The 11241-nt window shown below is 43.7% G+C and overlaps 1 protein-coding gene across 12 annotated transcripts in view; it reads right to left on the reverse strand.

The window, feature by feature from the left end:
- Window positions 1-11241, reverse strand: part of PRRC2C (proline rich coiled-coil 2C) — a 208198-nt gene that overhangs the window by 92774 nt on the left and 104183 nt on the right. For all 12 annotated transcript variants that reach the window (XR_006103620.1, XR_006103619.1, XM_042464503.1 and 9 more), the window contains exons 17-18: window positions 8937-9142; window positions 8678-8832 (exon numbers count right to left, since the gene is read on the reverse strand). Coding sequence is in view for 10 of the 12 variants with exons in the window: in XM_042464503.1 (XP_042320437.1) it covers window positions 8678-8832; window positions 8937-9142 (361 nt within the window). In the remaining 2 variants the exon portion in view is untranslated. The remainder of the gene's footprint in view (window positions 1-8677; window positions 8833-8936; window positions 9143-11241) is intronic.

Raw genomic sequence — 11241 nt, forward strand, 5'->3', positions numbered from 1 at the left:
ACAGTGTATTATATGTAATATAGTGTATATATAGAAAACAAATATATTTCAATAGGTTGGTGAAATGATTAATGATTATTAATGATTACATACTATGCTAACTGTAGATATGCAGACACGGATCCAAAACACACTGCCGAAATAATTTAGTTTGAGACCACTTTAACTGCCCTGGCTCAATGCTAGGGAATTCTGGGAACTGAAGTTTTGGGAGACATTCAGCCTTCTCTGTCAGAGGACTCTGATGCTACAACAAACTACAATTCCAAGGATTCCGTAGCACTGTGTCAGGGCAGTTCAAGCAGTCTCAAACTGGATTATTTCTGCAGTGTATTTTGGACCACAGAAAGACAGGTTGCTTACCTGTAACTGTAGTTCTTTGAGTGGTCATCTGCGAATCCACACAAATGGGTTATTCTGTGCCTGCGCAGCAATTTCAGATCCTTCTGGAACTGCTATGGAAGACTTTTTGGTGGTAGCTCTGCCCAAACTCTATATAGGCTCAGTGTCTTCCTGCCGTTCTTCAGTTCAAAAGGTCCGCCAAAAGAGCAGACCTAGGAAGAAAGCGCAGGACACGACAGAGGCGGGATTTGTGTGGATTCGCAGAAGAGCAACCTGCCCTTCTTTGTGGTCTCTGTGAAGCACACAGATGGGTTAGACCCAGGAGGAGGGAGTGTCCTGGCAATAAAGATTTTAACCAGGAAAGACAGTGTGATTGTCAATTATTAACAGCGTCAACTTACCTCAATGAATGCCGGAAAGGAGAAGGCTGCTTCATGACGGTGTCTGGTGTCAAGGCTGTAGTGCTTGATAAAGGTCAAAGGTTGGAACCAAACCGCAGCCTTGCAAATGCCCTCCAATGAGATTCCAGACAGGAAAGCAGAGGATGTAGCTACCGCCCTGGTGGAACGAGCTCGAATTCGAGCAGGGGGAGTCTTGCCAAACAGTTCATCAGAAAGATGGATAGTGGAGGTCACGCATTTAGAAAAACGTTGTGGTGTGGCCAGGAGTCCCAGTTTGAGATTAGAATAGTAAACAAAGTCTTGGAGAATGCCGAGAGAACCAAGTCCTGTCGAGTTAGTAGGCCAGGGCCCACCTGACATTGAGGGAATGGCGTTGGGGCTCGATGTTGGTGGTCAGGAGAACCATGTCTTGATTGAGGTGAAAGACAGAAGCTATCTTAGGCAGGAAAGAAATGTCCGGTCAAAGGATGACATTGTCTTTGAAGAATTTCAAATAAGAAAAAGGGAGGAAAGGCGTAGAACCTTTTACCGGATCAGAGGAAGAGGAAGGCATTGCCTCAGGACCAAGTGGACGGGATCCTGGAGCAGAACTGGCTGCATTGGAAGTTGAGGTGGGAGGCAAAAAGGTCGATGTCTGGCATACCCCACAGGGAAAAAACGTGGCAGACAAAGTGAGGATTAAGCTGCCATTCATGACAAGAGTCCAGAGTTCTGCTCAGCTTGTCTGAATGCTCATTCTCTTCTCCAGGAAGATGGATGGCTTGCAGGGTGATGCTTCAACGTGAGGTTGAGAAGTGTGGTAGATCTGGTGCCACCCTGTTTGTTGATGTAATACATCACTGTTGTGAGGAGGAGGACCACCTGGTTCTGGAGCGCGGGTTCGAAGGACTTCAATGCCTTCTGTACCGCCAGCATTTCCAGAGCATTGATGTGGAGTTGGCGCTCTTTGGGTGACCACCTTCCATGGACGGAGAGGTCGTTACAATGGGCTCCCCAACCAGTGTTGGAGGTGTCCGTGGTGAGCGTCACTTGGGGCTGTAACGAGATGAAGGGCATGCTTCTGTAGACATTTTGAGGGTCCAGCCACGATCAAAGGGAGTGGACGACTGGTCTCGGGATGGTAATCCACTTTTGAGGGTGGTCGAAAGCTGGGTTGAAGACAGACAGGAGCCAGGACTGAAAAGGCCACATGTGAAGTCGGGCCCAAGGGGTAACATAGGTCATGGATGCCATGTGGCTGACAGCGACCTGAGCTGTCCTCGCTCTGATGTGTCTGGAGGTGAGACAACACTGGATGGAGGACCTGAGGTTGACGAACCTGTTGTGAGGTAGATAGGCTGTCGAGGTCGTGAAACCCAACATGGCACCTATGAAGCGCATGTACTGAGTTGGACAAAGTGTGGATTTGTCCATGTTGACCATGAGTCCCAAAGTATGGAGAAGCTTGAGAGCAAATTTGATGTTGGCCAGGAGCATGTCCTTGGTTGGGGCCACAAATAACCAATTGTTGAGGTACGGAAAGACGATTTTTTGTTGGTGTAGCTATGCTTCCACAACCGCCATGCTTTTTGTGAAAACCCTTGGTGCTGTGGAGAGTCTGAAGGGTAGAACACGGTATCAAAAGCAATCGGGATCGACAGAAAAGGCCAAGAGGTCTTGGTGGCCTTGTCGAATGCTGGTGTGGAAGTAAGCATACCAACAAAGGTACCTACCAAAAAAAACCCAGATGTAAGAAAAAAAAAAAAAACCCAACAACAACAACAAAACACCAAACTAAAGGGTCAAGGGTCAAGAAAAATGTGCTCGAAGGCTCACTGAACATTAGGTCCCGTCTGGAGAGCTCAGGGAAGCCTGAAGAGAGGTTTTCGTTGCCGGGGTAGACGAGGTCAGAGGTCGCAGAGAGCCGGTCAGCTGGCATCACATGGGCATGGGGAAAGCCTTCTCTTTCATCATCGGAAAGTTGGTAGGGTTCCGGTAGAGTCTGGAAAATGTCGGTACGGGACCGAGCGGCGACTCACGGGGACGGACGAACCTGAGGAGCTGGCTGAGCACACAGTGCCGAGCCCAACTCAGTATTGACAGATTGGATAGGTTCAGAGTCCACGTTGGGATGGGATTTCTTTCCTGAACATGAAGCCTCCTAATCCTTAGAGGACTTATGCTTCGTCTTATTTGATTTGGAAGAGTCTGATGATTTCTTCCGTTTCAGAGAAGTCAGCTGTCCAGCTGCATCTTGGTAGGTCTCCTTCCATTTTTCTGGGGTTGGTGACGCAGGGATAGGAGACAAGGGTTTGCCCTCAGTAGCATTAGCTTTGGCAAGTACCCTGGAGGCAAAAGAAGAGGGTTTAGCCTTGGCGGCAGGAGCCTTGGCAGGCACCCTAGATTCAGAGGAAGGGTTAAGGATCTGTGTGTAGAGCATAGAACATAGACACATCTCTCTATTCTTCCTGGCTTGTGCGGTGAAAGCCATGCAATGAGAGCATGTCGCCGTGGCGTGGCCCTTGCCCAGGCAAACGAGGCACACAGAGTGTCCGTCGTGGCTGGGAATTTTCCCTCCACATTCCATGCACTTTTTAAAAGAATGCGAAGACATTGTGGAGATTTGAAGGAGTAGAAGAAGAATCATAGAATAATAGAGGTGAAAGAGACCACAAGGGCCATCAGTCCAACCCCCTGTTATGCAGGGAATCTCAATCAAAGCATCCCCGACAGATGGCCTTTCAGCAAGACCTCTAAGGAAGGAGACTCCACTACAATCCGGGGAGTGTGTTCCACTGTCGGACAGCCCTTACTGTCAGGCAGTTCCTCCTAATGTTGAGGTGGAATCTCTTTTCCTGGAGCTTGCATCCATTGTTCCGGGTCCTGTTCTCTGGAGCAGCAGAAAACAAGCTTGCTCCCACCTCAATATGACATGCCTTCAAATTTTTAAACAGGGCTATCATATCACCTCAGGGATGTCAAATCAAATCAAATCTATTACGGCACACAGCCAGCCCTCAGGGTTATCATATCACAACCTTCTCTTCTCCAGGCTAAACATCCCCAGCTCTAAGTTGTTCCTCATAGGGCATAGTTTCCAGACCTTCACCATTTTAGTCACCCTTCTTTGGACATGCTCCAGTTTCTCCACATCCTTTTTGAATTGTGGTGCCCAGAACTGAACACAATATTCCAGGTGGGGCCTGACCAGAGCAAAATAGAGTGGCACTATTACTTCCCTTGATCTAGACACTATACTTCTATTGATGCAGCCCAAAATCGCATTGGCCTTGTTAGCTGCCACATCACACTGTTGACTCATGTTCAACTTGAGGTCTACTTGGACTCCCAGATCCCTTTCACATGTAGTCTCGTTCAGCCAGGTGTTGCCCATTCTATATCTATGCATGTCATTTTTTCGCCCTAAGTGCAGTACCGTACATTTCTCCGTGTTGAAATTCATTTTGTTAGCTTTGGCCCAGCTTTCTAATCTATTAAGTTCATTTTTAATTTTGATCCTGTCCTCTGAGGTATTAGCTACTCCTCCTAGTTTGGTGTCATCTGCAAATTTGATAAACATGCTTCCAATTCTGTCATCCAAGACATTGATAAAGATGTGGAATAGCACTGGGCCCAAGACAGAACCCTGTGAGACCCCATTGGTCACTTCTCTCCAGGATGAAAAGGAGCCATTGTTGAGCACCCTTTGGGTTTGGGTGGTCAACCAATTACAAATCCATGTAACAGTTATGTTGTCTAGCCCACATTTCACTAGCTTGTTTGCAAGAATCTCATGGGGAACTTTGTTGACGAGAGAATGGTCAAACAAGCTGAGTGTTACCGGTAATCAGAGTCCAAAACAAGCTGAGAGAAGTCAAGAGCCAAAAATGTGGTCAAAATTGAAAATGAAAGGAAGGAGCGAATTCCAAGCGAGGTTCCTATGCTGTTCACGTGGCAGACAAAAGGAACTGAAGAAGGGAGGGAAGATACTGAGCCTATATAGAGGGTGGGCTGAGCTACTGCCAAAGTCTTCCCTAGCGATTCCAGAAGGATCCAAAATTGCTGCACAGGCGCAAAATAACCCATATGTGTGCTTTGCAGAGACCATGAAGAAGAACACACTGTATCAATGTTAAGTAAACAGAGGAACTGCTACACCGAAATGCAGTTACAGTTTATGACAGTGGTTCAGGCAACACAATTCTGCAAATTTACCTTGAAGAAATGCCCTCAGATACCTAAAAGAATAACTGAACAGGCCCATCGAAATATATAGATATACCCTCATCAAAAACATTTTCACCTAACATTTCTTCTATGCTATTGGTGAATATATTCACAGAGTTATGTTATGACCTATACATTACAAAAGTGTGAAATAAATTATCTAAATGTATAAAGAATGAGTGCAGAGTCTACAGTAAATGGACAACACCACTTTGTTTTGGGACCACAGAAAAAGAATTTCTTGCACAGTAAATGTTGCTTAATACCCTGTTGTACATTAAAAAGCTTACCTTGATAACTTCATTTCTCCTCACCACTCTGAAACTATATGGAGGAAGAAAAACTTGTCTACTGATGTCTGCGCTAATACATATGCCACCAAATTAGTCACTGCAATAGCCAACTCTCTTAATTCTATCACATCCCAGAGCTGAGCAAAGATTAGTCTATTTGACTTTATTTATTTATTTAGGTATTTATATCCCGCCCTTCAGCCCTAATGGCTCTCAGGGCGGCTTACAATTATTATTTTTAATCAGACAGTTCCCTGCCCTCAGGCTTACAATCTAAAAGACATGAAACAAAAGGAGAAGGGAATGGTGGAGGGAAAGGGGATGAGGTCCAGTGGTTCTTCTCTCCCTCTGAGGCCTAGACCAAGGCAGATGAACCAGAGGGAGGGCTCTTCTTCTTCAAGCTAACCGGATGGTACTGGGCCAGCCTTCTCTCTCCCTCAGAGGCCGAAAGATGACAGTTAGGGAGGGAGGAGTGTTCTTATTATCATTACTGCCTTTCTGTCCTAAAAAACTGATCTAAGACTTATTTATGTGTGGGTTAAGAAGTCTAAAAGGAAAACAGGTGTTCTACTATGGACCATACTTTTAAAACCAAACAGAGGGGAAAAATGGCTGTATATATTTAATTTTACTCCACCATTGTGAGGACCATGTTCCACATTGGCCTCTGAAAATGACATGGATGTGACCACCAGGAGGAACTGGAGCTGAGGTTACTACAGTTCAAGTGGCAGGTGCATGAGTCAGCACTTGGTGAGCAGTGCATTATGGGAAGTCTGATGCAACATGTAAAGTAGGTGAAGTCAGCGAGCAGTGCATCATGGGCAATGTTATGATGTAACAGATACAGTGGTACCCCGGGTTACGAATATAATTCGTTCCGCGGCGCCGTTCGTAACCCGAAAGATTTCGCAACCCGAAAAAGCCATAGCCGCTAGCGCTGAAAGCCGCGATTTCGTGCGAAAAAGCGCCGAAAAGCACCAAATTTTTTTCCGTAAGCCGAAAAAAAAACCCGTAACCCGAAACAGTTTTTTCCTATTTAATTTTTTCGTATCCCGGAAATTTCGTAACGCAGTGATTTCGTATCCCGGGGTACCACTGTACTGGGTATGAAACCAGTCAGGTTTCATTGGTGGCATGACTGTCACATGACTGCCAAGTAGATCACCTACATAAGGGAGAAGAAGGTGACTATCTCCATTGTTGGGTTGTTGAGGTTGGTGGTTGACAAAGCACTTTGTTTGTGGAGAGTATTCAAGATGGCTGTCTGATACTGTTTGATCTTTGCAAATAGTTTGCAACGAAGATTAAAGCCCTTGTGTTGAGTGAACCCTGTTGTCCGAGGTCCATTCCTTCAAGCCAGGAGCTCAAGGTTGAAGCTTGTGTAGGAGGAATTTTTTCCTTGAAGCTCGAAGCCTTTGCAGACTTCTCAAAGAGAACTTCTTCTATGCATCCTGCCTACGTGGATAAACTCTGCATGTGGTCATAGTGGACACAGCTCATCTCTACTCCCCAACTTATTCAAAACGTATCATTCCAACAAATGTCTTTCTGTAAAAGCTCTGCTACAGCATATATGTCCTAGCACTTCTCCCTTAAGTGTGATAACTGTCATTATCACAGGTGCTACAACATGTACATGTACTGAATTCAATGTAATCTGGAGTTGTAGCCAATGTACACTGCAATGCGATGCTCACCTTACAGTTCTCAGTGAAGAGAACTAAGGTCCATATCTTTGTTATTTGGAGTGTACTCTAATCAAAGCAAGGATTGCTATGAAAACAGAAAATTAGATGCCATAGGTCTAACTATTAAAGCAGCAGCTTTGTGGTTTCTTCACAGTGGCTTTCTGTTCTTTTCTACTTATTCTTTGAAGAGGCAACTCTACTTTTGGTACAAAAACCCTGAAGTTAACTGTACAGTGAAAACCATCAGTAAAGGTATAGGGTTGCCTTAAAGTCACAGTAAGTCAGAAACAATTTGAAGGTACACAACAACAACAGCTACTCCATAACTTTCTGACTGATATTATATAGTTTTGTAATGAATGTTATGCCATGCAAGGACATCCTTTTCCTCAGGCAGAATCTGTGAAAAGCATATCATTCTGTTGACATTGCTTTTCATGTGCTGGTTGATACTGACAGAACATGCTTCTCTGCTGACAGACAAAGGGTTACTGCTTGGATTGTGCCATTGCCTGGCAAACAGCTTGAACATTTTGCAATCATCTGGATGAGCATGCAGTTGTTTCCCAGATTTGCTGAAAGTCTAGTAATACATATTAATGGCACACAGCCTCAATACGTTTACACTGCCCTGCGGTTTCTGAGGGTACCAAACAATCAGCATCGTCTATACAAGTAGTGTCCTAGCTATTCCAACACACTTATGACAAGCTCCTTGGTCAGATCTCTAAGGTATATGCCCTGATATCTGTAAGCAGTCAGAGAATACTTCAGATCTGATGACAGCCACATGGGAAAGTGCCTCCAAAGGGCAATTTTGTTCTGGGATAGAATAGCAATAGCAAGTACATTTCTATACGGCTTATCAGTGCACTTATGTACTCTCTAAGTTATTTACAAAGTGTAAGCTAATTACTGTACCTTCAACAAGCTGGGTACTCATTTTAGCGACCTCGGAAGGATGCAAGCCTGAGTCAAGCTTGAGCCCTTTTGCTGGTATTGAACTCGCAACCTTGAGGTTTGTGAGTAAGTGGCTGCAGTACAGGCATTTAATCACTGCGCCACCAGGGCTCCTATGCCACTAGAAATAAAACCCATTGAAGAGGGCTTGAGTTAAATCAAGTCCACTGATAAGTGACTTCTTGCATTCCCAAGTGTGATTCCCATCTTTCCTATGAGAATCACACAGTCATTTTAATGTTCCATTTAACTCAAAATAGATTTTAATGCTTCCTTGTCAAATTATTTTATACCAAGAAAGCAGCTGATTTGGAGTATATAAACTACATAACAGTGTATGGATTTTCTTGCTATTATAACCCTGAAATAGCTTACTGCACACAAAATTAGTGACACGTACTTCTGTAAGGGGGACCTTCACTTCCTCCACAATGTGAGAGATTAAAGTGTATAACTTTGAAATACAGCAGAGCAGGAGACAAATTAGAGCAAGTGAGAAAAAAAGGAGAAAGAATAAGCTAAATAAATAAATCCTATTATTATTATTAAAGGCTGGCCAAGCTGAGAAGTGAATCTCATCTGGTCTGAACTAAGACAGGAGGAAAAAGGTGGGGAGGAGTTAGGGTCTGTTGTAATAAAAGAAGTTTAAACCATGTGTCCCTGCTTAGCTTGGCTGGCTATATTTCTACTTCTTTGCAGTTTGAAAAATGAGGAGCAATCCAAATCTATTATTGTCTGAACAAAAGACAGTGTTTAAAAAGTTATAATATGCATAAACACAAACCTGTACTGTTTGTTCCTCCTTCTTTCTGCGTTCTTCATCTTGTAAGCGTTTTTGTTGCTTTTTCGATACCACTTCAGTGAAACCATCATTGTTCAAATTGGACTGGGAATCCTCAATTACTGTCACCTCAGGGTGATCATCAATAATGACAACACCTATACCAAAATGATAGAATATTTAGTTGGAAATATAGATAACTCTGATCTGTTTCTGAAAGACAACAACAACAACAAAATCCTAGGAAACCTCTAAAACTTACTTGCATAGTTGTTAAGATCAAACTGCGAGATTGCATCCACTTTCTCTTTGGGTTTCTTTGGACCAGCTTTGGGTTCTTCTCGCTTCTTATTGTTGGCATCTTTAGACCCTTTTAATGCAGCAGTACTGCTTCCACTTTCTTCTAGATGTAAGCTGTTGCTGATTTGCTCAGCACTAATCACCACTGGTGTCTGTTCTTCAAATGGTCTAGACCAGAAAAAGAAACCAGGGAACAAAATATGAGCAGCATTATAGTAATGATCATAAAATCATAGAGTTGAAAGAGACCATAAGGGTTATGCAGTCCAACCCCTGCCATGCAGGAAATCACAATCAAAGCATCCCCGACAGATGGCCATCCAGCCTCTGCTTAAAGACCTCCAAGGAAAGAGACTCCAACACTCTCCAAGGGACTGTGTTCCACTGTCGACCAACCCTTACTGTCAGGATATTCCTCCTAATGTTGAGGTAGAATCTCTTTTCCTGTAGCTTGCATCCACTGTTCCGGGTCCTGTTCTCTGGAGCAGCAGAAAACAAGCTTGCTCCCTCCTCAATATGACATCCCTTCAAATGTTTAAACAGGGCTATCATATCATCTCTTAACTATCTCTTCTCCAGGCTAAACACATCCTTTTGACATGCTCCTGTTTGTCCACATCCTTTTTGAATTGTGGTGCCCAGAACTGGACACAATATTCCAGGTGGGGTCTGACCAAAGCAGAATAGAGTGGCACTATTACTTCCCTTGATCTAGAAACTATACTTCTATTGATGCAGCCTAAAATTGCATTGGGCTTTTTAGCTGCTACATCGCACTGTTGACTCATGTTCAACTTGTGATCTACTTGAACCCCTAAACCCTTTTCACATGTAGTCTCGTTCAGCCAGGTGTCGCCCATCCTATATCTGTGCATTTCATGCACATGACATGAAGGAAACAACACCATTAGACCTTTAACTGAAGTTAACACATTAACAAAAACATGGTGAGGTATCACAGTGAATTTAGAAAGGATAGTGACAAATAAAGAGGGTTGAGAGAGTTATGAAATATAACTAATATAAAGTCATTCAAGAAAAACTTGCACATACAGTGCGCCCGTGTTATATGGGGGTGTGGCTTACGCTGCTTCCCTTTATGCATTTTTCCCTTACGCGGGGTGGGTGGGTGGGTGGGTGGGTGGGGGTCCAGAACGAATCTACGTGTAAGGGAAGGGAGCACTGTACAAAAATACTTATAAGAACAATGAGAGCATTTCACTCAGGCAGTACAATGGAAGACCTCTCCCATCCCTTGGCTTGAAGGGAGACTAGCAGAAGCTTGAGAATTCAGTCAGGACAATTCTTTTCAGTTATATTTCTTGTCTACTTTTACAGATATAGAATACAGCCTGTGGCTCCCTGTCTTAAACCATATACTGTTAGTTGAAGACTACTTACCATCTCTTTTAAACCCACACCTAACCCTTTTATAAAGCAAGCGTCAGGTGGGCATGGATTCAGTAGAACTGTGACTTCTAAAACTGCCTATAGTCCTAATACTCTAGCCCTCCTTCCAATCACCATCTTGAGGGGGATAGAGGCAGGCCAGCAACAACAGGCCTCGCCTGAAAGACAAAGAGCCCTCCTTCCAACCACTATCTTGAGGGGGAGAGAGGCTTATGTGAGAGAGCAGATGAGCTGGACTTTCCCCCTTCCCTACTGTCATTCCCTTCTCCTTTTGACCATCCATTAAGAACCCAAGCCCTTCCTCCATTCCATCTGCCTCTGCCTTGGTCCTGGCCTCGGAGGTAGAGAACAACTGCTGGTCTTCATCCCCTCCCCACCACCTCTCCCTTCTTCTTTTGCGTCATGTCTTTTTAGATTGTAAGCCTGCGGGCAGGAACTGTCTAATAAAAGGTTGTATATACGCACTGTGTAAATTTACAGTGCTTTATAATAAAGGTTAATAATAATAATAATAATAATATAATAATAATAATAATAATATTAAAAAAATTCCTGGTTTCTTCAGTTAATACCTCTGCAACGCTCCTTATTCTCCGCAAGGCGCCTTCTGATCTTATCTCTGAAGTTTCATTTTGCTACCTACTTTAGAAGTTTTGGGGAACAGTGACCTTGCCTGGGTATCTAACAGGTTAATGAATTTTTGTCAGAAAAATTTCCACCTTTACGGATTGTTTAGAAGTAATTCTCTTTAATTCCAAAAGCGAGTTCTTCCCCTACCCCCAATTTTGCTTTCCTTTTGTCCTATTTCTTTTGCCACTCAGTAAACATACTTCACCTAAGGGAAAAACTCTTTAAGG

Source organism: Sceloporus undulatus, chromosome 4 (assembly GCF_019175285.1).
Source record: "Sceloporus undulatus isolate JIND9_A2432 ecotype Alabama chromosome 4, SceUnd_v1.1, whole genome shotgun sequence".
NCBI classification, from domain to species: domain Eukaryota; kingdom Metazoa; phylum Chordata; class Lepidosauria; order Squamata; family Phrynosomatidae; genus Sceloporus; species Sceloporus undulatus.